At 42.8% G+C, this 25,013-nt stretch overlaps 2 protein-coding genes across 2 annotated transcripts; both read right to left on the bottom strand.

The window, feature by feature from the left end:
• Positions 1-10,396: 10,396 nt before the first annotated feature.
• On the bottom strand, positions 10,397-12,963 carry LOC122880044 (protocadherin alpha-3-like). Its single transcript, XM_044204762.1, has one exon. It carries the CDS (start codon positions 12,439-12,441, stop codon positions 10,543-10,545), a length of 1,899 nt encoding a protein of 632 aa, XP_044060697.1. The 5' UTR covers positions 12,442-12,963; the 3' UTR covers positions 10,397-10,542.
• Positions 12,964-16,854: 3,891 nt separating this feature from the next.
• On the bottom strand, positions 16,855-21,852 carry LOC122880752 (protocadherin alpha-10-like). The gene is made up of 3 exons (XM_044206180.1): positions 21,846-21,852; positions 20,281-21,131; positions 16,855-18,513 (listed from the first exon to the last, which is right to left on the bottom strand). The coding sequence occupies exons 1-3, from the start codon at positions 21,850-21,852 to the stop codon at positions 16,855-16,857; spliced, it is 2,517 nt and encodes an 838-aa protein (XP_044062115.1).
• Between the last annotated feature and the right edge of the window lie 3,161 nt (positions 21,853-25,013).

A 25,013-nucleotide genomic window follows, 5' to 3' on the forward strand; every position in this document is an offset into this window, starting at 1 on the left:
AGCCTTCTTGATTCACCTCGGCCACTGGGCCAAGATGAGCCTCCACCGCCCACATAATCGTTTTCCTCTCCTGGTGCGCTGCCACTCTCACCCACGCCCGGTCTGCCCACGGCGATGACAGCGCTTGGCATCCCGGGAGACGGGGAGAAGACAGTGACTCACTCGGAGGCTGCTGGATGGGTAGATACAGAGCGACTCTTCACACTCCAAGGCGACGAGGAGGAGGTGGCGAAATGGGGAGTTGGTGAAGCAGCCAAATGTCCGTTGAAGGAAGACAAATTATTAGCTACACACACACACACACACATACACACACACACACACACACACACACACACACAAAAAAAAACACAGTCTACATACAGTGTTTTTCTGAAGACTCAATTTGTGGTATAGTTTATAACGGTATCAGTAGGCTAGTAACAAAGTGTGCATGTTGTACTCGACAGTATGAACGTATGAATATGTATGTTGGCCTATTACAAATTACGTCATATGCATATTTATTTTTTGCTTATATTTGCAGTGCTTCTGCAAAACGGTTTGAAGGGTTACTATATTTGGCATGGATTTCTCTCTCTGTATTATTATCCCACTGAGTGGCGGTGATAACACAGAGTTTCTTTCAACCGGGGCTAACAGTCTCTGATGGTCTGCATGTAGGCAACGGTCTGCCACGCTAACCGTGACATTTAGCAGATTTTCCCGGTGGGACGTGTGGACCTCCGTGTTTGGCAATGACACAAACATGAAAACAGCCGACGTTTATCTCGTCAATAACAAACACAGAGCTGGATTTACACCTGACCTTTGCACCTCTCTCTCATTCTCCTCCTTGCCTCCATTCTACTCTTCCGATGTGTTTGATATGTTACAGCTCTCTCATACCTTTTTCAAATACGCCCATCTGTTACAGCGTTAATTGCTCGCTGCTGAGCTGTGGATTATTTCATTTTTCACTCAAGGGTGCTGCAGATAAAGCTATCACCCTTATTCCACCTGCAGACAGACGGTTGTTACACATCAACAAACACTGATTTCAAAGAGCTAATTAGGTAATCCGTGTTTATTTTTACTGTATCTGTTCTTAAAAACACACAAGTTGTCAGAACTCGGTTCCCCCATTGCATCAATTCATTTACCTGACCTTGACATTTTTTGTACTCTCAACCCCCTTCCAATTCCACCATATTCTCACTTTCCCCACGTCTCTCTCCTCTACTCTCTCCACTCTGGAGTGTCTCCAGCTGCACCTCTGTCAGATATCTGCTGTTCCAGCTGAGGGCTGGCTAAGGGGCATACTGGGGTCTTAAGTGGAAACATGAGAGCTCATGCCTTTTGCAGACTGACAAAAATGTAAGAAACCGATGAGAAAAAAGACTGTGGCTTCATACAGGTAGGCCTGTGCTAGATAAGGGGAGGAGAGATAATTCAGATTTAAAAAATTGAGACTCCCTCTTTGTTCATTATCTCTGCCAGAATATAAGCATCCCCTGTTTCATCAATTATGCAAGATGGCCACCATATTAATAACATTCTCTTCACTAAGACTCAACCTCATTAATACTGTAAGCGTCCACTCTAAAAGCCATTCATATTACTTCCCCTAAGAGTCTGTTATCTGGAATCCCCCCATTTTTAATGAGTCAGGTGACACCAGAGATACACAGAGGAATGGGTCACGATAGGGTTATCATGAAGCAGGACTCTGTGCCTGTAGGCACACAAACACACACACACACACACACACACACACACAGGCAATGTAAAAAACAACTATAAAAACACAAATGAAAAAAGGACAAAATTATTGTCCGAATGAATGTCAGAACATCTTTTGCTGTTGTTTCTTCTCATTCTGAAATTTCAGGGAACAGCCATCAAGGGCTTTGATAAACAGATGTACTGACTGCAGAAAACAGGCGCATGTAGGCTCTTAGAGGTTAAACTGACTACACCTACTGTTTCACAGGTAAAGTTCATTGTGTGCCTTATTTTAAAGCATTTAGAGAAAGAGGGAAAAGATTATTATTCATGCCCATAATCAAAGACTGCTGGCCCAAAGTTTTCAAATCCATGTTTTTCTAGTCAAAACCTTAACCATACAATAAAGCTTTGGTTTAGTGTCACTTTGTGCATGGGACAGCAGTCATATTGTATTATGGATTACATTGGTACTGGCAGAATGTTAAAGGCACAAATACTATTCTCATTTTTCTTCATGCTAGTAATGAGAAGGTGAGTGAGAAAAACAGAGGAAATGTCTACAGGCTGTTGTGTAGGAGGGCAGCAGCGTCTGTGCTGTCAGGATATGAGCTTTCAGATTTAGCAAATAAAAAAAGATGCACTGAAATAAAGAAAGTGACAAAACAGCCCTTTTCTTTGGTGGAGACAGCAGAAGCCGCATCCTAAACAAATCTCTTACAAAATAAAGTATTTTAAAGATCAAGGCTACCCTTGGTGGGTGTCGTTAAGGGATGTATAAAATCAAAATACAATTCTTGAAGGAAAGAGAAAATCACCAACCAATCATATTAATAATTCATCAATTGCTTCAAAGGGTCTGTTCATTTTGTCCTTTGGTTATCTCTTCTGCTGTAACCAAAAAATAAAATACGTATGACAACAAAACAGTATCTTCAGCATCAGTCTCATAATTGCTGTTTATTAGTTATGCCACAGTAAAAAAAAAGTAAGGCTAAAAATCAATGCCAATAGCACTGCAAATTTAATCTTACTGTATGTGTGGGAGAGGCAGGCTGAGCAAGAGGGAGCAGAGGTGAGAGAGACAGTGAAATTGGTCCCTCTGTTGGATCAAATCGGTAGTACAAGGGTTGGACACGTGATCGTCACCCCACTGGCCATCCACACAGGCTTTCTCATTAAGCCAAAGCACTAAAACATAATCCCAGCTATGAGTGTGTGTGTTTGAGTGAGAAATAGGGGGGAGGGATGAGAGAGAGAGAGAGAGAGAGAGAGAGAGAGAGAGAGAGAGAGAGAGAGAGAGAGAGAGAGAGAGAGAGAAAGAGAGAAGAAGGGCACAGACGTCAGACTGCAGTGGCAGTCATTTTCTCTCTCATTTCCAGTACAGTGACCGCAATGGATAAAGCAAGATATAAGGCAAGGCACCCTCCAGAGGTGAGACGAGAAAGAGCAGTATAAAGCTTACTGACGATAGAATCTACCACTGGCTGTAATCAGTTCAAGGGCAAGTCATATGTGTATATATCAAAACAGTATCTATAATTTTAACATACATTTAGTAGACATCACACACACACACACTTAAAAAGGATTCTTGTGCAAAATACTACATAGAACAAAGCGCGCTGAACGCAAGCATTTTGTCTCTAAGACTATTGTTAACCTTACCAGAAAAGGACAACAACCTTTTATCACAGATAAGGTACGACGATCTTCTCTAGTTCTGCTGTCACTCTCTATCAGCATCACTATTTCAAATGAAATAAGAAATGCGTAGAAAAAAACTTCTGAAATACAAAACTCAACATACAGACTGGTAAATTGTATTAGCAAAGAGAGACTAGTGAATGGTATTATTTAGTAAATAGGTTTATAACACTATGACAAAGCTGTGTTGTCATAGCTTCTTCTCATCATACTTTTCTCTATGCACAAGAACTTTCCCATTTTTGAATCTCTGAAACAAAAGTCCCATGGAGACCACAATCCTTTTACTCAGGTGGACACAGTAAGCGGGTGGAAGAGGCATTCTCTGGGTATGTTTGTTTGTGCTGATCCCTTGTGTACCTTGCTTTCGAAAATAAAGGGCATGAGAGAACTAAAAGCAGCAACACAAATCCCTCCCTCTGGGGCCCTGCAAGGGTTAAACAGTTCCTTGGTTGTCCTGGTTCAGCCTGTGCATAAATCAAACAGATTCTTGTTGTGGCACTGAACAAAGCTATCAGGAAAAGCAGGCCGGCTTTGGATACTTCCCTCTTAGGATGCCCTAGCTTTGTATCCTTGCTGGATGGGAGAGGATGGAACCCGTGGTTCTGAGCATGACAAAGCTAATCTAATGACTGCAACAACATCCCGATGCCACTAAGAAGGAGCATGGATGGAGGACGGGTTGGTGGAAGTGGGGGAGAAGGGGAGGGGTGGTGATAAGTTCTTCCTTTTATCTGTGACCAATTGTAAGCCTGTGATGTTCTCACTCAGCTGCAGGGCATGTATTTAATGTGTTTTTTGTCCATCTCATCCTCAGAAGCTCCAGTTTTCTCACTATCTCACGCTCAATGCTTGAGTCTGTGCGGCTGTATTTGTGACTTCCTCTAAAACCCTCTCCCTTTTTAGAACCGATTCTCTAATCTCACACACGTTTCCTTCGTTTGCTTAATTCCTTTACCTTTTGTATGACTTGGCATTTCTGCTCAAGATGCTGTACATCTTTGGTTAGCATCTTTCTCTTTGTCTCTCTCTCCATCTCTCCTGCCTCCCATTGTGTCCACCCTGTTTTTTTCCTGCTTGTGTCTAAACCACACATGCTGAGATAGATGTCTGGGTGGGGGTGGGTACATACTGGCAGCTCCCTGGAAACAGACTAGTTCATCATTTCATTATGGCTCAGTCTCCATGGTAACCACAGATAGCAGCGCTAACCTCACTCACACAAAGGACACACCCTTGTAAAGGAGAAAAACAGGAAGTGCTACATAAGATGTGTGTGAGACAGACAGACAGGGAGATAAATAAAGAAGAATAAATACATGTTATTTTAACCACTCTGTTCTGTCACCTTGTATTAAAACTGGTGAGGTAAGGACATTTCTATGTCATGCTTTTGGTCCATCTGTTGAACCCATCTGTGTAACCACCAAAATGACTTAGGTGAATGCTTCTACTGTAGGACTGCAATATGTGAGCTGTGAACCACTTAGCTGTCTGCTTCAACCAGGATAATGTACTGTAGAGTCAATAATTTAATGCATTTTGCAGCACTGGGGGAGGCAGAGTTAGAAGCTTTTATCGGATACACACTCTAAACCCCAATAAGGAGATCGTGGGTTCGTGGGTTCGATTCCCGGACCGGACCAACATCACACAATCTCTCTGGGTGGAGTCTGCATGTCCTCCCCGTGTTACCGTGGGTTCTCTCCGGGTTCTCCGGCTTCCTCCCACCGTCCAAAGACATGCATGTGTAGGTTAATTGATAACTCTAAATTGCCCGTATTGAGTGAATGGTTGTCTGTCCTTGTCTGTGTCTGTGTTCGCCCTGCGACAAGTTGGCCACTGTCCAGGGTGTGCCCTGCCTAAGGCCCGAAGTCACTGGGATAGGCTCCAGTCACCCGCGACCCCCTAACGGGGACCAAGCGGTAGAAAATGGATGGATGGATGGACACTCTAAACCTCAAGTCATCATCTTATGCTTACTGCCAAAAAGCTACAGCTCTCTCAATAGTTATTCAATGTGTGTATATTTATTATTATTATTGTGGTTCTATAAAACACCCACAGTAGGCGATTTCTGCTGTAGGCTGTGCAAACACGCACAGTATTGCGGCTACATACAAATATACTGCAACACAACACCCACACACGATGTTCTGATGGTTTCATGGATAAAAGCCTCTCCTCTTCATCCGCCCTGGCCCTAGCCCCGCCCAACCGGTTTGGCTGTGATTGACGCTAGGTGTTTTCGGCCCCGCCCAGCTGCAGAGCAGAGCAGAGCAGAAGGGAAAGCTTCACCGAGCTGAGCTGATACCTCGCTCGGTACAGAAACACCCTGCTGCTGCTGCAGCTAGTAGCGGAAAATTACCTGCCCCCTCACATTCACACAGAGCTGCAGCGTACAGAACGCATATTGAATCACTTTGACGCAGAGACAGCTCCAGGCTTTGTTTCAGGACCCATAGTATGGAGAGCTTGTGCATGCAGCAGAGACTGTATCAGAGAAATAGCAAGGCAACTACGAAACACATGTTCATTCAGATGGCGCACGTAGCGCGCTGCCACCTTTAACTAACACGCTGACCCACTTATTGGCTTCACATAGCCCATACGCCATCGCCTGCAATTTGTAAAGTCTGTTTGGGATTGCAGAAAGCCCTGGTTCAGTCTCTTCACACCGAACCAACCAAACGAAAGGAGTTATGACAGATCGGGCCATGCTTGTTGGTGCTGTACCACTCCCTGAAATGAGGTCACATCGTCTGAGTGACTGAAAGCGTCACAGATCCACCACAACACAATGTAGGCTAGTGAGCTTCACTGGGAATATCTGAACACGTTCCACCAGTTAAGAGCAATAAAATAAATGTATTAAATACACACAAATGCCACGCGAATGTACATAAAAAGCTAGATTTAACCAATGACAAATTCAATCAAAACAAAATACAGGAGGCGCATCTGTCCTACTTGGCATGAGCGAATCTGTGTCGTCCATACTCTGTACAGACATTAGAGATGTTAATGAAAATATATTAGATCGTGTTTACTGTGCTCTAAGGCTGATTGCACACATGTCTGCAGAGATGGACTTTAATTCCCTGTTAGTTCTCTCAGCTGTTCCCCTTCTCGGGGAGTGCTGGTGAAGGAGAGGGGGAGGGGAGAGAGGTCTGGCAGCATGGAGGGCGAAGAGGAGGAAAAGAAAAAAGAACAGGCGTGAAACGAATAATATCGTGTAGCCTATATGTCTTCATATTGCGGTGCAAAAGAAATGCGGACATGGTGCAGGCAGGAGTGAGACAAATAAAGAAGGAGCTAGAACTTGTAGGCTAGATCTAATTGCACAAGACAGAATTTGGAGGATGTGAGCATGTTATTTTAATAAATAACATCTAGGCTAAATGTTTGTGTTAAGCAGTTGTATTTTTAGAGCAGAGAATAAACCAGCCAAGGAATATTCTTTTATAGTGAAAGAAAAACGATGGCTTAGCAAAAAGTGACCCCTTCTCAGGGTGTTAATCTATTATTAGAAGTACACTCTATCACACACTGCCCTATAAAAGTATAACTGTGTTTCACAATACACTGGGGTCTTGAAGTGCAGTTCCTCACAGCTGTAATATTAAGACAAGGGGGCATGGCATAATACACTATTACATACCAACTGATAAAAAAATACTTAACAAAATAGAGAAGCTGTTGGAAATATCTCAGGGGAAACATATTCAATTGCAACGGTATGGAAAAAATATGAGCAGAGCAATATCAAAGACAGAAATAAAATAGGTTATTCCAGATTAGAGAATGAGCTACAGCTCCAAGCCTGGGAGAATTAAAGGCCCAACACGCCCATGATCCACCCACACAGGTGTTTTCACTTATTTTGTTTAATTAGACCTCCTCTCAGGACAGTGTGGGCATGTACAAATTGTGCTTGATTGACATCTGCCTTACTTTCCTGTTGTACCCGATGAGGATGGGACAAATTACACCTTCATCATTCTTGGCATGAGCACAGTAGGAAAAGCAAAAGTGTAAATAATACATTTGATGACAGCTGAATTCCATTGAGCTCCTTCAGTTTCATGGTCCAGCTATTGTGCATGCCGGTGTCCGGCTCACTGTGACACTTGAACAGAACAGAGCAATCATTAATGTTGATAGCAACACCTGTGCTTTTCCTACTAAGACGAGTCAAAATGTCTACTGTGAAAAAGAGTTTGGTGACTTCACATAATTCCCAGCATAACTCCCCCTGAATTTCCACCTGAGCTGAGAACTAATAAACCAGAATAACTGAAGAAAACACCAGTGTGGATGTGCAGGGTCTTTAACACCAAAATCTGAACAAAATATCAACAAAAGCTTGCCTAACGCAACTAACTGCATGCAAACAGAGAAAACAGTCTGAACCAGAAATTATTTTCTATAACAGATTTGCCCTGTGATTATATCTATTAGAGAAAGACAGAAGAAGCTCAAAATGAAGCTGTAAAACAGTGCTCTGAAAGCTGATAGTCTACAGTTTGAATGCAGAACTAGGACACATTTGTACAACTGACTAGAGCAACCAGACGATAGACTAAATATCTAAAGTGAATCAAAACGTCCCACCCAAGAAATGTAGCTGCTGTCAATAATTCCCTATCAAGTGTAAGTTAGGCCTAATGCCACAGAAGTCGATGGCTCTCCATCACAAAACATGTCAACTTATGGCTCTGGTCAACTTACTGGTTTCACAAACATGGAAAGAAACTACGTCACCACAGGTCATCACAAAGCTGGTCACTAGCTCTCTTGGTTGGTTTTCCAACCTAGCCATGAGCTCGTTCACATGAAAGAGGCAGTGTTTGTAAATAGCCAAACGTATTTAGTATTTCATATGATATAAGCTGAAAGTCAATGTAAGGCGTATGTAAAGTAAGAAAATAAAGACTCACTCAGATGGACTGCTGCGATTTTCATGTAAGACAATACAACCCATGTTAAGTCCAAAACATCCTCACTTGTGGCCGAAAGCTAACGTCAGCGATCACAATGGTTGCAATACAGCTTCGGGCCATCAGTGGCAGCACTGAGCGCACTGCACACAAGCAATTGAACGAAGAAGATGCGCCATCTTGGATTTTTAAATGGTTTGTTGACATTTTGGAAATCTTTTGGACTCACTGAGACCAAGTTGTGTTTCTGTTACATTAACACCCACATGGCATTGATTTATTTTGCCTAACAGGTTGCCAAGAAGATCATCTTATCTCCGGTGAGTTTGGGTTTTCAACATACAAGCGTTAAGTATCTTAATGGGCCATAAATATCATGGATACTCAGCGCTCCAAACTTCTCAAGTTAGAAACTTCTCAACTTCTCTGCAACAAAATCCGTTTTTCTACCGCTGAAATAAAGGCCTACGTTGAGTCTGTTCCAAACAATCCCCAGTTTATTAATAGCTAAATCACTGATTAAATAAGCTACTTACAGCTGAGCTTTGGTGCTATATGGAGGCTATATCGCAACGCGGAAGTAGTGTGTTTAGCTATGTTGTGAAGAAACTATGAGTAGTTGGATTAATCGGATACATACTGGAGAAGTAGGTTACGATACATGAGTGGTTTGATAAGTTGTTGTACGTCTTCATACATTTGGATCTTTTTTTTTTTTTTTTTTTTTTGCAGTGACTGGGTCGCCATTTGAATCAATTCTGACTGCTGTGAATTCAAGTTGACTAACTACAACCGCTGTCCTCCGAGAAGGTGCAAGCTACAACTTTTTCAGAACCACATTTCAAGCCTACTGAAGGTGAGTAATGATACTCAAGATAGCTAGCTACATTTTTGGGGAATTCCTCTGAGCATAACGTTAGCTGGCTAACTCAACCGACATTTTGTGATACAGACCCCGTGTAGTGTCAGTGTGCAGTACGGGAACAGTCTCCTCCTAGTCTCTCTCTCTTTTAAAAAAAAAAAAGTTTGATTAGGTGATTTAAACGTTTCTAGATGACTATCAGACTACACAGAGCACTCCTTTGTAAACGTTGCTTTAAGGTCAGTGCTGACAGAGAGCTATGAAGTCTGATTATGTTGTGCCTTAAGCACACAGTTTTAGCACTGTATAAATCCATAATACATCAATATGTGAAGTTATTCTTGTTTTCCACCATTGCGTAACTATCCAAGTTACAATTCTTAGGCTGTGAGGTGATATTGAACACTCAATTTCACGTCGTCATTCACGTCAACCTATACAATGAGTTGTTGTTTACACAGAGCTTTCGCTGCCAGAAATGCTTGACTGTTGCTTTTCATGACGTTAAGTTGTACTTTCACTAGATTCTTTATTACTCCAAGTTAGTTTCACGACTACTTTTACTTTATTACGTGTTGATATATAGTGAAACATATATTTTTCAAATTATAATTTTTGGCAGCACTACTCACCCCACGGTCCTGGAGGAAAATAGAGCACATTATTGAGACATACTTGACACTCTATTAGGCCCCCGCGATTTCAGTACCATGGATAGCGCCTATGCCAAAAGCAGGCAGAGAAGGACGGAAAAGTAGGCGACAGAGACAGATAATAGGAAACACTTCTTCCACAACCCAGCAGAGCTAGTAATATCGATACTGGAGAAGACGGTCCATCTTACCTTTTCTTTATTAGGTAAAGTCTGAGTCCGGGTAAAAGTGTCTCCTTCGTTAATACTGATCAGCTCCGCATCTACAGGCGGAAACGGTGCGGGGAAAACCACTACGTCACTCTTCAGTGTGTCTGAGCTGAAACACACGTCATACTGCTGAGTAGACTTAGAGTAAGACCAGCTCCCGTCAGGGTGGGTGGTGATCATCGGGGCGCTGTACCTGCTGAAAGGGCCGTCTGTCCTGTGGCATCTGACAGCTATTAAACTGATGAGGCTCAGTAGAAAGACCACTGACACCGACACGATGGCGATCAGCAGATACAGGTTTAAATCAGAGAAGCTCTCCTCCTTTATGGGCACGTGTCTGAACTGAGTCTGGATGTCAGCTGTGCTTTCGACCACCACCACATCAATAGACACAGTAGCTGACAGGGAGGGCTCTCCGCTATCAGAGACCAACACCACCAAGGGGTGAGTTTTCAGGTCATTGTCACTCATCCTCCTCTTAGTCCGGATCTCCCGGTGCTGGTTCCGATCCGGAAGAGGTTGTTTCCTTTGGGCTCAGACAGGTGATAAGACAGCAGCGCGTTGTATCCAGAGTCTGCGTCTACAGCCCTGATCTTTGCCACAAAGTATCCCGCTTCAGCAGAATAGGGGATGCTCTCACTGTTAACGGAGCCGTGCTCCGAATAGGGCGCGAGGATCGCGGGACTGTTGTCATTCTCATCCAGGATACAAACGTTCACAGTCACGTTGCTGCTGAGCGGAGGGACACCAGAGTCTGTGGCCTGAACTTTAAACTGAAACGTCTTTAACTCCTCGTAGTTAAAAGACTGCAGGCTGACTATATCTCCAGTCTCTGAGTTGACGTTAATAAATGACCCTATTGCATTGTTTTTCTGATTATTATTCATAACTGAAAACGTTACTTTTGCATTCTCGTCTACATCCGGATCATCTGCTGTCATAGTATATATAACAGCGCCTACAGGACTGTTCTCTTTGACGAAAATGTTGATCACATGCTCTTTAAAACGAGGTGCGTTATCATTGACATCAGAAACGTGGACTGTAATAACACTTGTACCGGAAAGCGACGGGACCCCTTCGTCAGTCGCTGTTATTGTTACATTATATTGAGAAGCTCGTTCTCTGTCTAGAGTTCCGTTTACGACCAAAGAATAATGATTCTTATATGTGTTCTTAATTGTAAACGGCACAGAATCAACTATTCTAACCTGAACAACGCCATTTTTGTCCGCGTCATTATCTCTCACCGTTATAAGTCCCACCATTGTGTCTATGGGTGCGTCTTCTCTCACTACGTTGACTAAAGATGTTACTGATATTTCTGGTGGATTGTCATTAACATCCGTGATTTCAACGAGTACTTTACAGTGAGATGCTCTTGGACTTGACCCTTTGTCTTTCGCTTGGACACGGATTTCAACTGCATTGCTTTTTTCGTGATCCAATGCACCCTTTACCGTAATCTCCCCCGTCATGGGATTAATAGCAAATTTGTCAACATCATTATCACTGTCATGATTGATAAAAGAATACAGTATTTCTCCGTTAAGACCCTCATCTAAATCCTGAGCATGCACAGAAATTACGGTTGCACCGTGCGGCGTGTTCTCGAGCACTGAGGCTTTGTACAGCGGCTTGTCAAAAATTGGAATATTATCATTTACATCTTGCACATTAACGGTGATATGTAACGTGCCTGATTTAGGAGGTTTTCCTCCATCTACAGCTGTCAGTGTTAGTTTGATAACTGGCTGCTTCTCACGGTCTAAGGCTTTCTGCAGTACCATTTCAGCGGACATTGTCGGCTCTCCACCATTCTGCACATCCAGGGTGAAATGTTCATTTTGACTCAGCTTGTAGCCCTTAACCGAATAACTACCGACATCTGCATCGAATGCCTTTGGTAGCGTAAATCTTTCACCAGGAAAAGCTGACTCGAACACGTTCAAAACAATTCCCGGTATCCGAAATGAGGGTGCATTGTCGTTTATATCTAAAATTTTAACCTCAAAGCGATAGAGATTCAGCGGAGAGTTCACAATGGCTTCCACTTCCAGAGAACACTTCACATTACGAGAGCAGAGCTCCTCTCGGTCTAGTCTGTCTTTTACTAAAAGTATCCCAGTCTTAACATTTACTTCGAAATACTTCGTGTTAGGTCCTGAAATCTGAAAACCTCGAGGTCCCAATTCTTGTACATCTAGATGTAAGTCCTTCGCCAAATTCCCCACAGTGGTACCCGGGCTCGATTCCTCCGTAACAGAATACACAATCTGTGCTGCTGCGAGACTCCATATGTGAGATACATGGAACAAAAAATAAATCCAATGCCGGAAAAGATTCCCTTGTTGCATTATGTCCATAGCCTACTAAACAAGTTAATTGGAAATCACTTCAGCGGCAACATTGCTCAGTAATGATACATCCAGATCAGAGCCCCTCAAAACAGTGAGGATGTTTTGTACTGCTACGACGAACAAAGAATTACAAACCTCTCTTAGACGAAAAGGGAGGAGCGTCGCAGAGAAAATAAGTATTTCAAATGTGAGCTGATAGTGACATCTTGTGGTAATGTTGAAGTCAGAGGCAAGAAAAGATGAAAAGAGATGATGAAGTCATTAAATCTTAAGCGTTTTGGTGAAATTCAGTAACTCAAAATCCATATTGATTTGCCATCAACTGAAAAGGGACAAACATAATCACCTGGTATTCTAGAGAGAGTGGGAGGCCTTAATAGAGGAATGAGCAAATATCAATAAATTGTCAAGGACAACACAATAAAGCCTAAGCCTTATTTCCTTTGTGGTCCTTAAATGGTCAGCTGCTTTAGGAATATAATCACATTATGTGAAGAAGCAAAACATTAAATCATGGGTAACCCTGCTGCGTTTTATGTGCCATCATGTTCTTACCTTTTCTTTATTAGGTAAAGTCTGAGTTTTGGTGAAAGTGTCCCCTCCGTTAATACTGATCAGCTCCGCATCTACAGGCAGAAACGGTGCGGGGAAAACCACTACGTCACTCTTCAGTGTGTCTGAGCTGAAACACACGTCATACTGCTGAGTAGATTTAGAGTAAGACCAGCTCCCATCAGGGTGGGTGGTGATCATCGGGGCGCTGTACCTGCTGAAAGGGCCGTCTGTCCTGTGGCATCTGACAGCTATTAAACTGATGAGGCTCAGCAGAAAGACCACTGACACTGACACGATGGCGATCAGCAGATACAGGTTTAAATCAGAGATGCTCTCCTCCTTTACGGGCACGTGTCTGAACTGAGTCTGGATGTCAGCTGTGCTTTCGACCACCACCACATCAATAGACACAGTAGCTGACAGGGAGGGTTGTCCGCTATCAGAGACCAACACCACCAAGGGGTGAGTTTTCAGGTCATTGTCACTCATCCTCCTCTTAGTCCGGATCTCCCCGGTACTGGTTCCGATCCGGAAGAGGTTGTTTCCTTTGGGCTCAGAGAGGTGATAAGACAGCAGCGCGTTGTATCCAGAGTCTGCGTCTACAGCCCTGATCTTTGCCACAAAGTATCCCGCTTCAGCAGAATAGGGGATGCTCTCACTGTTAACGGAGCCGTGCTCCGAATAGGGCGCGAGGATCGCGGGACTGTTGTCATTCTCATCCAGGATACAAACGTTCACAGTCACGTTGCTGCTGAGCGGAGGGACACCAGAGTCTGTGGCCTGAACTTTAAACTGAAACGTCTTTAACTCCTCGTAGTTAAAAGACTGCAGGATGACTATATCTCCTGTCTCTGAGTTGATGTTAACAACAGAAGTTATTGGAATACTTTTCGAAATGCCATCTAATGATGAATATGTTACTTTTGCATTTTCTTCCATATCAGGATCAGCTGCAGTTATAGTAAAGATAGTAGCTCCCACTGCACTATTCTCTTTCACATATACATTTATCACAGGGTCTGAGAATAGAGGGGCGTTGTCATTCACATCAGAAATGTGAACAGGAATAACACTGGTGCTGGAGAGAGGCGGAGTGCCTTCATCAGTGGCTATGATGGTGACATTATATTGAGAAACACTCTCTCTGTCAAGAGGTCTATCAACTGTTAATGAATAATAATTTTTGTAGTTTAGCTTGAGTTTAAAAGGCTCCAATCTGAGAATTTTAGCACTGGTGAGGCCATTATTACCCCCATCTTTGTCAGTGACAGTCACCAAAGCGACCACTGTTCCTATCTCTGCGTCCTCTTTAACTGGGCTCATAAGAGAGGTGATAATGATTTCAGGTGTATTGTCATTAACATCAGTTATTTCCACTAACACTTTACCATGCACGCTTCGAGAAGGAGTACCTTTATCTCTTGCCTGTACACGAATATCATATGCTCTATTCTCTTCATAGTCTACTTTTCCCGTCACAGTTATTTCTCCTGTGTCCGGGTTTATGGAGAACACGGCTTCAGGATTGAAATTTCCCCTCTCAATAAAAGAATACATAATCTCACCATTTATTCCCTCATCTAAGTCTGTAGCACTTACTGTCAGTATGGATGTGTGAAATGGAGCGTTTTCAGTGACCTGGGCCTTATACAGAGGTTGACTAAATACCGGAGCATTGTCGTTTATATCCATAACATGTACCACTATTTTTAATGTCCCTGATCGGGCAGGTTTTCCTCCGTCCAGAGCAGTTAAAGTAAGGTGGATAACAGACTGTTTCTCCCTGTCTAAAGATTTCTGGAGCACTAACTCAGCAGACTCACTGTGCTGTCCGCCGCTCTGTACGTCCAGTGAGAAATACTCATTTGGACTCAGCTTGTAGCTTTTCACCGAGTTACTCCCCGTGTCTGCGTCGTTTGCCACTGGGAGTAGATACCGCTCCCCGGTAAAAGAAGATTCCGAAATATTGAAAGTCTTCTCCTTTTCACGAAAAGATGGCGCATTATCGTTAATATCAATAATTTGTACCTCTATGCGATGCAGATGCATCGGATGGCTCAGAATGGCTTCTATATTCAGGGAACATTTTGCCGTATTTGGACAGAGCTCTTCACGATCAATCCTATCGCTAACATATAGAGCACCAGTTTTTAAATCCACGTCGAAGAATTTCTTAGAAGTCCCGGATACAACTCGTAAATCTCGTTTTTCCAAATCGTGAATATTGATTTGTAAATCCTTAGCGAGATTTCCCACCACCGTTCCTTTGTCAACCTCCTCGGAAACGGAGAACGAGAGCTGCGCTGTAGACCCATCACACAAACAAAGCAAAGCTATTATTTGTATCCATATCGTGACTGTTAGTCCTCTACGTCCCATCGCTGCCACAGAATGAAAGAAATAATCATTTTCGAACATGTCCACACTTCAAGTGAATAACAGACGAAGCCCTCTCTGTCTTGTGTCCATTTGTGTATTTTCTGACAAAGCACTGGTGGACTACTGCTGCTTCGCACGGAGAGGAGGAGTCTGGGGGGAAAAGGAGCCACACGAATATTGTGGTCTCCAGCGCCCCCACCTATTATTTTGGTGTTAATGTATAACTTAAATACAGCCTATATGTGTGCAGAATGTTAAAGCAGTTGAAAAATCAAGTTCAGTGGAAAATTATATAAGACCTCGTTCACAACAAAACGCATTTTCTGGTGCGTAATGAAAAACTAATATTTGTGTGTTACCAGGGCAAAACGCATTAAAGAAAGTATACATATTCGGCTATTAAGATTTAAATTATATAAAACCAAGGCAGCCTTTGTTCGTGCACGCAAAACCACCATCCAGAGTTCAGCACCATAGACAGCGTCCTCACTGATCAGCAGTATAACAGACATCTAATTTGACCAATGACTTCTCTGCTTAAAATACTTTTATTTAGCAGCTGTTTCGAAGCTGAGCCCACATACGTTCTCCAATATCCAGCATTATACTAGTGAATAGCTTTTCTGGGGAAAACATCTGTCGGGTAATTGATAATTTCTATTTATATCGCCCAAAGTACCACTTTGTATCACGTTGCTTTCACAAACATAAATACAATATATCACGTAAAGTCAGCAAATGTTGAAAACATCCAAAATCCGATAATCTGATGACCTAACACGTCTTTCAGAAACAGAATAACACAATAGTCAGAAAGACCCCAAATCTACTCTTGGGTTACCAACAACTCACCTTGTCTTTATTGGGTAAAGTCTGAGTTTTGGTGAAAGTGTCCCCTCCGTTAATACTGATCAGCTCCGCTTCTACAGGCGGAAACGGTGCGGGAAAACCACTACGTCACTCTTCAGTGTGTCTGAGCTGAAACACACGTCATACTGCTGAGTAGATTTAGAGTAAGACCAGCTCCCGTCAGGGTGGGTGGTGATCATCGGGGCGCTGTACCTGCTGAAAGGGCCGTCTGTCCTGTGGCATCTGACAGCTATTAAACTGATGAGGCTCAGCAGAAAGACCACTGACACTGACACGATGGCGATCAGCAGATACAGGTTTAAATCAGAGAAGCTCTCCTCCTTTATGGGCACGTGTCTGAACTGAGTCTGGATGTCAGCTGTGCTTTCGACCACCGCCACATCAATAGACACAGTAGCTGACAGGGAGGGTTCTCCGCTATCAGAGACCAACACCACCAAGGGGTGAGTTTTCAGGTCATTGTCACTCATCCTCCTCTTAGTCCGGATCTCCCCGGTGCTGGTTCCGATCCGGAAGAGGTTGTTTCCTTTGGGCTCAGAGAGGTGATAAGACAGCAGCGCGTTGTATCCAGAGTCTGCGTCTACAGCCCTGATCTTTGCCACAAAGTATCCCGCTTCAGCAGAATAGGGGATGCTCACTGTTAACGGAGCCGTGCTCCGAATAGGGCGCGAGGATCGCGGGACTGTTGTCATTCTCATCCAGGATACAAACGTTCACAGTCACGTTGCTGCTGAGCGGAGGAACACCAGAGTCTGTGGCCTGAACTTTAAACTGAAACGTCTTTAACTCCTCGTAGTTAAAAGACTGCAGGCTGACTATATCTCCTGTCTCCGAGTTGATGTTTACAACAGAAGTTATAGGAATACTTTTTGAATCACCATCCAATGAATATGTCACTCTAGCGTTTTCATTTATATCAGGGTCGACTGCAGTTATCGTATAAATACGAGCTCCAACGGGACTGTTTTCTTTTACATAAATATTAATCACGGGTTCAAGGAAACCAGGCGCGTTATCATTGACATCAGCAACCTGTACAGTGATAACGCTGGTGCTGGATAGAGGCGGAGTGCCTTCATCTGCAGCCGTAATCGTGACATTGTACAAAGAGCATCCTTCTCTGTCAAGAGGTGCATCTACAACTAATGAGTAATAATTCTTATAATTGGAATTTAGCTTAAAAGGTGCGGAACCAATAAGTTTACAGCCAGTCTGACCGTTTTTTCCTCCATCTTTATCAGTCACTGTCACTAAAGCGACAACGTTTCCTATCTCAGCGTCTTCTTTAACGGGGTTCATGAGTGACGTCACCACAATTTCTGGGGCATTGTCGTTCACATCAACTACCTCCACCAGCAGCTTTCCATTTGCACTCCGAGGCAAAAACCCCTGGTCTGTTGCTTGAACATGAATTTCATATGCTGGCTGTGCTTCGTAATCCAAAGTACCCTTTACCGTGATCTCCCCAGTTTCTGCATGAATTAAAAACACATCTGCAGGATTGAAGTTTCCACGCTTGACAAAAGAGTAAGCAAGCCTCCCGTTGTCCCCTTCGTCTAAATCTGTCGCACTCAGTTGAATTACTAATGATCCAGGTGGCGCATTTTCTTTTACCCGTGCCTTGTAAAGTGTTTTACTAAATGACGGCGTGTTATCATTGGCATCCAGAACATTTACATTTATGTGTAAGCCTCCGGTTTTAGGAGGCTTTCCTCCGTCTACAGCGGTCAGCGTTAGTTTAATAACCGCTTGTTTTTCACGATCCAAAGCTTTCAGCAGCACTAATTCAGCAGATACACTATGTTCTCCACCGCTCTGTACATCTAGGGAGAAGTACTCATTTGGACTCAGCCTGTAAGTCTTTACTGAATTGCTTCCTGTATCTGCATCAATAGCCAGGGGAAGCAAGAAGTGCTCGCCTGTAGGTGACAATTCAGATATGTTAAGTGAATATGACGTCTCGACGAATGTAGGTGCGTTGTCATTTAAATCAACAATTACCACCTCAATGCGATGGAGTACCATAGGATCACTCATTATGGCCTCTAAGTTTAGTGTGCATTTGATCGTGTTTGGACAAATCTCCTCGCGGTCTATTCGCTCACTGACATAAAGATCCCCCGTTTTAATATTAGCCTCGAAATATTTCTTACTGTACCCAGAAACGATATTTAGATTCCTCGTTTGCAGGTCTCGAACGTTGACATTTAAATTCTTTGCGAGATTCCCTACCACAGTCCCTTTGTCCGCCTCCTCGGAAACAGAGTAGGATATCTGAGCAGCAGACCAGTCACATAAAGACAGGATGAACAGCCAACAGAGAATTCCGTTATTCCTTCCACTGCCCATCGCTGCCTTCAAAGAAACTGAAGAGATACAAAATGTATTGATCCATAAAACGCCACTCGATCGGCCAGCATTTTTTATCCCATCCACTCCGGTCCTCTCCTTTTCAACGTTCCTCTCACAAAGCACTCGCAGGCTGCTGACGCTTGACACGGTAAGGAGGAGACTGAAAACGCAGCTCACAAAAACATGTGGTCATCAGCGACCCCACGCGTTACAGCGTAGATATGAACATAGTTCAAAATCGAGTTGCACACCCTATGTCTCATATTACTACACGTGTAATAAACTGTGTACCTTCAAGTTTTAAATGGGTTAAGAACACGAGTAAAAGTTTCCTTCAGCCAGTTGTGTACAGAGGAAATATCCTTTTAAATAGTCACAGATTACTGTAGAACAATGACAGTGATCTCTACTAACAATCTGAAATTAATATAACACATGGAAAAATAAATAATAAATCAAAAACGTGTTCAAAACACATGAGTTCAAAGGCATGGACAATATTCTCCATATAGGTTATTAACAATTGTCAACATTACTATCACGGTAGACTATTTGAAAACTGTTAAGCGCGTAATAAACCAATTTATTTTCATCAGTGTCAACTTCAAAAACAAAGAAACTAAAATAAATAATTTACGAACTGACAGCCTAAATAATTGGAAAAATTAGTAATAGTATAATTCAACCCTGTCACACCAGAGTTCTGGGATTTGGAGCCTAAGAGGACGAAGAAGACGCCAGTATGTTTTCAGCACCACGGACAGCGCCCTACAATCCCGCTTGCTGGATATGCCCACTATTCTGCAATTTAAGAGAAGTCTGTTATCTGTTTAAATGGATTTGGTTTTCTTAATGATGATAATTTCATGTCATGTTTGTAAGTCATGTACACGAAAGCAAGGAGAGAGTATTTGGCAGGTAGGCCAACGATAAAATAAGACATTCAGAACAGGAAAGGTAGCTCTTAATGGCCTTTTTACTCCTTAAAATGGCGTGAAAGGCTAAAAACAACTCACCTTGTCTTTATTAGATAATGTCTGAGTCCGGGTAAAAGTGTAGAGTTTATATACAGCCTATATGTGTGCAGAAAGTTAAAGCAGTTGAAAAATATAGTTCAGTGGAAAATTATTTAAGACCTCGTTCACTACAAAACGCATTTTCTGGTGCGTAATGAAAAACTAATATTTGTGTGTTACCAGGGCAAAACGCATTAAAGAAGGTATACATATTCGGCTATTAAGATTTAAATTATATAAAACCAAGGCAGCCTTTGTTCGTGCACGCAAAACCACCATCCAGAGTTCAGCACCATAGACAGCGTCCTCACTGATCAGCAGTATAACAGACATCTAATTTGACCAATGACTTCTCTGCTTAAAATACTTTTATTTAGCAACTGTTTCGAAGCTGAGCACACATACGTTCTCCAATATCCAGCATTATACTAGTGAATAGCTTTTCTGGGGAAAACATCTGTCGGGTAATTGATCATTTCTATTTATATCGCCCAAAGTACCACTTTGTATCACGTTGCTTTCACAAACATAAATACAATATATCACGTAAAGTCAGCAAATGTTGAAAACATCCAAAATCCGATAATCTGATGACCTAACACGTCTTTCAGAAACAGAATAACACAATAGTCAGAAAGACCCCAAATCTACTCTTGGGTTACCAACAACTCACCTTGTCTTTATTGGGTAAAGTCTGAGTTTTGGTGAAAGTGTCCCCTCCGTTAATACTGATCAGCTCCGCATCTACAGGCGGAAACGGTGCGGGGAAAACCACTACGTCACTCTTCAGTGTGTCTGAGCTGAAACACACGTCATACTGCTGAGTAGATTTAGAGTAAGACCAGCTCCCGTCAGGGTGGGTGGTGATCATCGGGGCGCTGTACCTGCTGAAAGGGCCGTCTGTCCTGTGGCATCTGACAGCTATTAAACTGATGAGGCTCAGCAAAAAGACCACTGACACTGACACGATGGCGATCAGCAGATACAGGTTTAAATCAGAGAAGCTCTCCTCCTTTACGGGCACATGTCTGAACTGAGTCTGGATGTCAGCTGTGCTTTCGACCACCACCACATCAATAGACACAGTAGCTGACAGGGAGGGCTCTCCGCTATCAGAGACCAACACCACCAAGGGGTGAGTTTTCAGGTCATTGTCACTCATCCTCCTCTTAGTCCGGATCTCCCCGGTGCTGGTTCCGATCCGGAAGAGGTTGTTTCCTTTGGGCTCAGACAGGTGATAAGACAGCAGCGCGTTGTATCCAGAGTCTGCGTCTACAGCCCTGATCTTTGCCACAAAGTATCCCGCTTCAGCAGAATAGGGGATGCTCTCACTGTTAACGGAGCCGTGCTCCGAATAGGGCGCGAGGATCGCGGGACTGTTGTCATTCTCATCCAGGATACAAACGTTCACAGTCACGTTGCTGCTGAGCGGAGGGACACCAGAGTCTGTGGCCTGAACTTTAAACTGAAACGTCTTTAACTCCTCGTAGTTAAAAGACTGCAGGCTGACTATATCTCCAGTCTCTGAGTTGATGTTTAAAACGGATGAAATTGGAATATTTCTTTGATAACTATCTAACAATTTGTAAGTCAACTTTGCATTACTGTCCAAATCGGGATCAAATGCATTTATTGTATAAATGACGGAGCCTATTGGACTGTTTTCTTTCACAAAAACATTAATCACAGGCTCCATAAATCGAGGTGCATTATCATTGACATCAGAAACGTGAACAGTAATGACCCTGATACTGGACAGAGGCGGACTTCCTTCATCTGTGGCTGTAATGGTGACGTTGTAAAGAGAAGTGTTTTCTCTGTCCAGTGGTCCATCTACTACTAATGAATAGTCATTTTTGTAGTTGGACTTCAGTTGAAATGGAACAGCCCCAACTACCTTACAGTTAGTTACACCATTGTTTCCTCCATCTTTATCACTCACTGTAACCAAGGCAACGATTGTCCCCAATTCTGCGTCTTCTTTTACTGGGGTCATAAGTGACGTCACAGATATTTCTGGGGAATTGTCATTCACATCAATGATCTCTATCAGTAGTTTAGCATGTGCACTACGAGGAGAGGTGCCTTGATCCATTGCTTGAACTCTAACCTCATAAGCAGGCGTCTCTTCATAATCTAATGTACCCTTCACAGTGATTTCTCCTGTTTCTGAATTTAGATCAAAAATATTTGATGGATCAATATTTCCTCGTTTGATCAAGGAATACAGGATCTTACTGTTCATTCCCTCGTCTAAATCTGTCGCATTTAACTTTATTACCACAGTTCCGTGTGCAGTATTTTCACGCACACGCACTTTATAAAGCGATTTGCTAAAAGTGGGTATATTATCGTTGGCATCTAAAACATTAACATTTATCTGCAACGTCCCCGATCTAGGCGGTTTTCCTCCATCTACAGCGGTCAGGAGAAGCGTAATCACTGGCTGTTTTTCTCTGTCTAAAGCTTTCTGCAGCACTAGCTCAGCAGACACACCGTGATCTCCGCCGCTCTGCACATCAAGAGAGAAATGTTCATTTTGGCTCAGCTTGTAGGTCTTCACGGAGTTGCTGCCTATGTCTGCGTCTACGGCTATTGGGAGAAGATATCGCTCTCCCGTTAAAGATGATTCGGAAATATTCAAATAATACGACTTTTCAATAAAAGCAGGCGAATTATCGTTTATGTCTAAAACATTAACCTCTATGCGGTGTGCAGTCATTGGATTGTTTAAAACGGCTTGTATTTTTAACGAGCATTTGACCAAATTCGGACAAAGCTCCTCTCTGTCTATCCTCTCATCAACAAAGATGTTCCCCGTCCGCAAATTCACGTCAAAATATTTCTTACTGTAACTCGAAACAATACGTAGATCCCTGGTCTCTAGTTCCTGTGTATTGAGGTTCAAATCCTTTGCAATATTCCCCACTACGGTGCCTTTGTTCACCTCCTCTGAAATCGAGTAAGTTAACTGCGAGGCAGACCAGTCACAAAGACAAAGAAACACAACAATGTGAATCCAGAAGTATTCCTTATGTCTTCGAATATACATTGTTGATGCAACAAAAGAACTGAATCCAGTCGATCATTTATCCTCAGTACAGATATTTCTGTCCAAAGAAATATTTTTGTGGGGAAGCTCTTGCCCTTCTCGTCACAGCGCCTTCCGCGGTTGCACTGATGGGCGATGACGATTTAATTTTTTTCCCATGCAGGGAGGAGGAGTTTTGTATATACAAACGCAGTCATGGTCTTCTGCGACATCATGTGGTGAACGATATGTATGTAAATACAATCCAGTCTATCACACAGCCAAATAATTTCAAATACTATGAATGACATAAATGATCAGGTTTACAATGTAAACTTGTGTTTTAATATTTAGAGTGTGACAATCCTGAATGAATGGAAAAGCTAAAAATACCAGTGGCTAAACAAGCCATTGTTTAAAGTAAAATAATACAATATTTCCAGTAAGAAAAAAATATTTCGAATTTCATTCCAGAGTGTAATTGAAATATTTTAAAAGTCCCAAATTTTTAATAAATCCTAAATTAAAGAATCAAGTTTGAGTCACTGCAGGATGGTACAGAAACCACATATAGTAAACATAAAGTCAAGCACCAGATAGCGCCTTGTCACTACATTCAATTTCAGGAGACATTGCAAATGTTAGATCCAACAGAATGATACCAGCTAACGAGGTTGCAAGCTCAGCACCATGGCCACTGTTGTTTGAATTCAGGCAAAGAACACCTTAGATCATTTTAATCTCTAACGGAATGCTTTCAACAGGTATAAAAGCAGCGGGTTTTGTAGCTGAATGCCACAAAAGCGTAGTTCAGCCCCCCAGCTATGTGGAGTTCTTCAGCATGTCTTCAACCTGAGCCTGAGTCTTCAAAGGGTCCCTATTCTGTGGAAGACATCTTGCCTCGTTCCTGTGCCGAAGACGCTGTGTCCTAGTGGCTCCAAGGACTACAGACTGGTGTCACTGACCTCCCACATAATGAAGACCCTGGAGAGACAGTTGCTGGAACAGCTGCAGCCCATCAGCCACGGTGATGAGACGGAGTACAGGGCTGCGGTGGGGAACTTTGTCTCATGGCATGAGCAGAACCATCTGCAGCTCAATGCGACAAAGTCTAAGGAGCTGGTTGTAGACCTACGAAGGGCCAAGGCACCAGTGACCCCGGTTTCCATCCAGGGGGTCAGTGTGGACATTGTTCAGGACAACAAATACCTGGGAGTACACATGGACAATAAACTGGACTGGACCAAGAACACTCAAGCTGTTTACAGGAAGGGCCAGAGCCGCCTCTATTTTCTGAGGAGGCTGAGGTCCTTCAACATCTGCCGGACAATGCAGAGGATGTTTTATGAGTCTGTGGTGGCCAGTGCTATCCTGCATGCTGTTGCATGCTGGGACAGCAGGTTAAGGGTAGCGGACGTTAACAGGCTCATCAAACTGATCCGTAAGGCCAGTGACATTGTGGGGCTGGACTCTCTGGCGGTGGTGTCAGAGAGGAGGATGCTGGCCAAACTACATGCCATCTTGGACAGTGTCTCCCACCCACTCCATGACATGCTGGTCAAGCAAAGTAGCACCTTCAGCGGAAGACTCATCCCCCCAAATTGCACCACAGAGCGCCACAGGAAGTCATTCCTGCCTGTGGCCATCAAACTCTTTAACTCCTCCCTCTAAGTGTTAGTCTATATGACCTTAAGTCGATAAACTGGACATTGGACAATTAACATCACTGCAATATTTGAAATACTTGTGCAGTATTCTCTCTTTAATACTCTGTTGCAATACACTCTGTTTTCAGTTTAATTTATTGATATTTATTCATACTTATATTACTGCTGTGCAATATCCACCATCTCATAATAATCTTAATAAGCTACACTTAACTTGACAGTACATGCACTATTACGTATTTTATTTACATTGTATTATTATTCCGTACATACTTATCATCAACCGGTAAACCCATTTTGTTCTTTACATTTATTTTAATTTTATACTTACATCCACTTCGTACTTAATTTATCTTACCTGTATTATAGTGTATTATATTTTGATTTGCTTGTGTGCACTGACATGACTGAGCAGCTGTAACAAAAGAGTTTCCCCTTGGGGATCAATAAAGTATTTCTGATTCTGGATACTGGTAATAAACTAATTCAGTCGTCCCACTGTAACACATGAGCTGTTTATTTAAAAAATTATTGAAGCTTGGTATTTTGACACAGGCCACTTAAGGTAGAGAACATGTGGCACAAATTCTGAAAAGGCTAGAAGTTATATTACAACAAGTTGTTAAGCAACTGACCTTCAACGTATCTTAAAGTGCAGTCGGGCTATGTTATATTAGTTGCACTTTCAACAAGCGTGAAAAATTGGGA

Source organism: Siniperca chuatsi, linkage group LG8, assembly GCF_020085105.1.
Source record: "Siniperca chuatsi isolate FFG_IHB_CAS linkage group LG8, ASM2008510v1, whole genome shotgun sequence".
Classification (NCBI taxonomy): Eukaryota; Metazoa; Chordata; class Actinopteri; order Centrarchiformes; family Sinipercidae; genus Siniperca; species Siniperca chuatsi.

Bases quoted from the DNA above. Each gene is read 5' to 3' on its own strand.
- LOC122880044 (XM_044204762.1), bottom strand. From the start codon at position 12,441: ATGGACATAATGCAACAAGGGAATCTTTTCCGGCATTGGATTTATTTT.
- LOC122880752 (XM_044206180.1), bottom strand. The intron at 18,514-20,280 runs GTGAGTTGTTGG...TCTGCTGCTCAG, and splicing joins CTTTACCCAATAAAGACAAG to ATATCCTACTCTGTTTCCGA.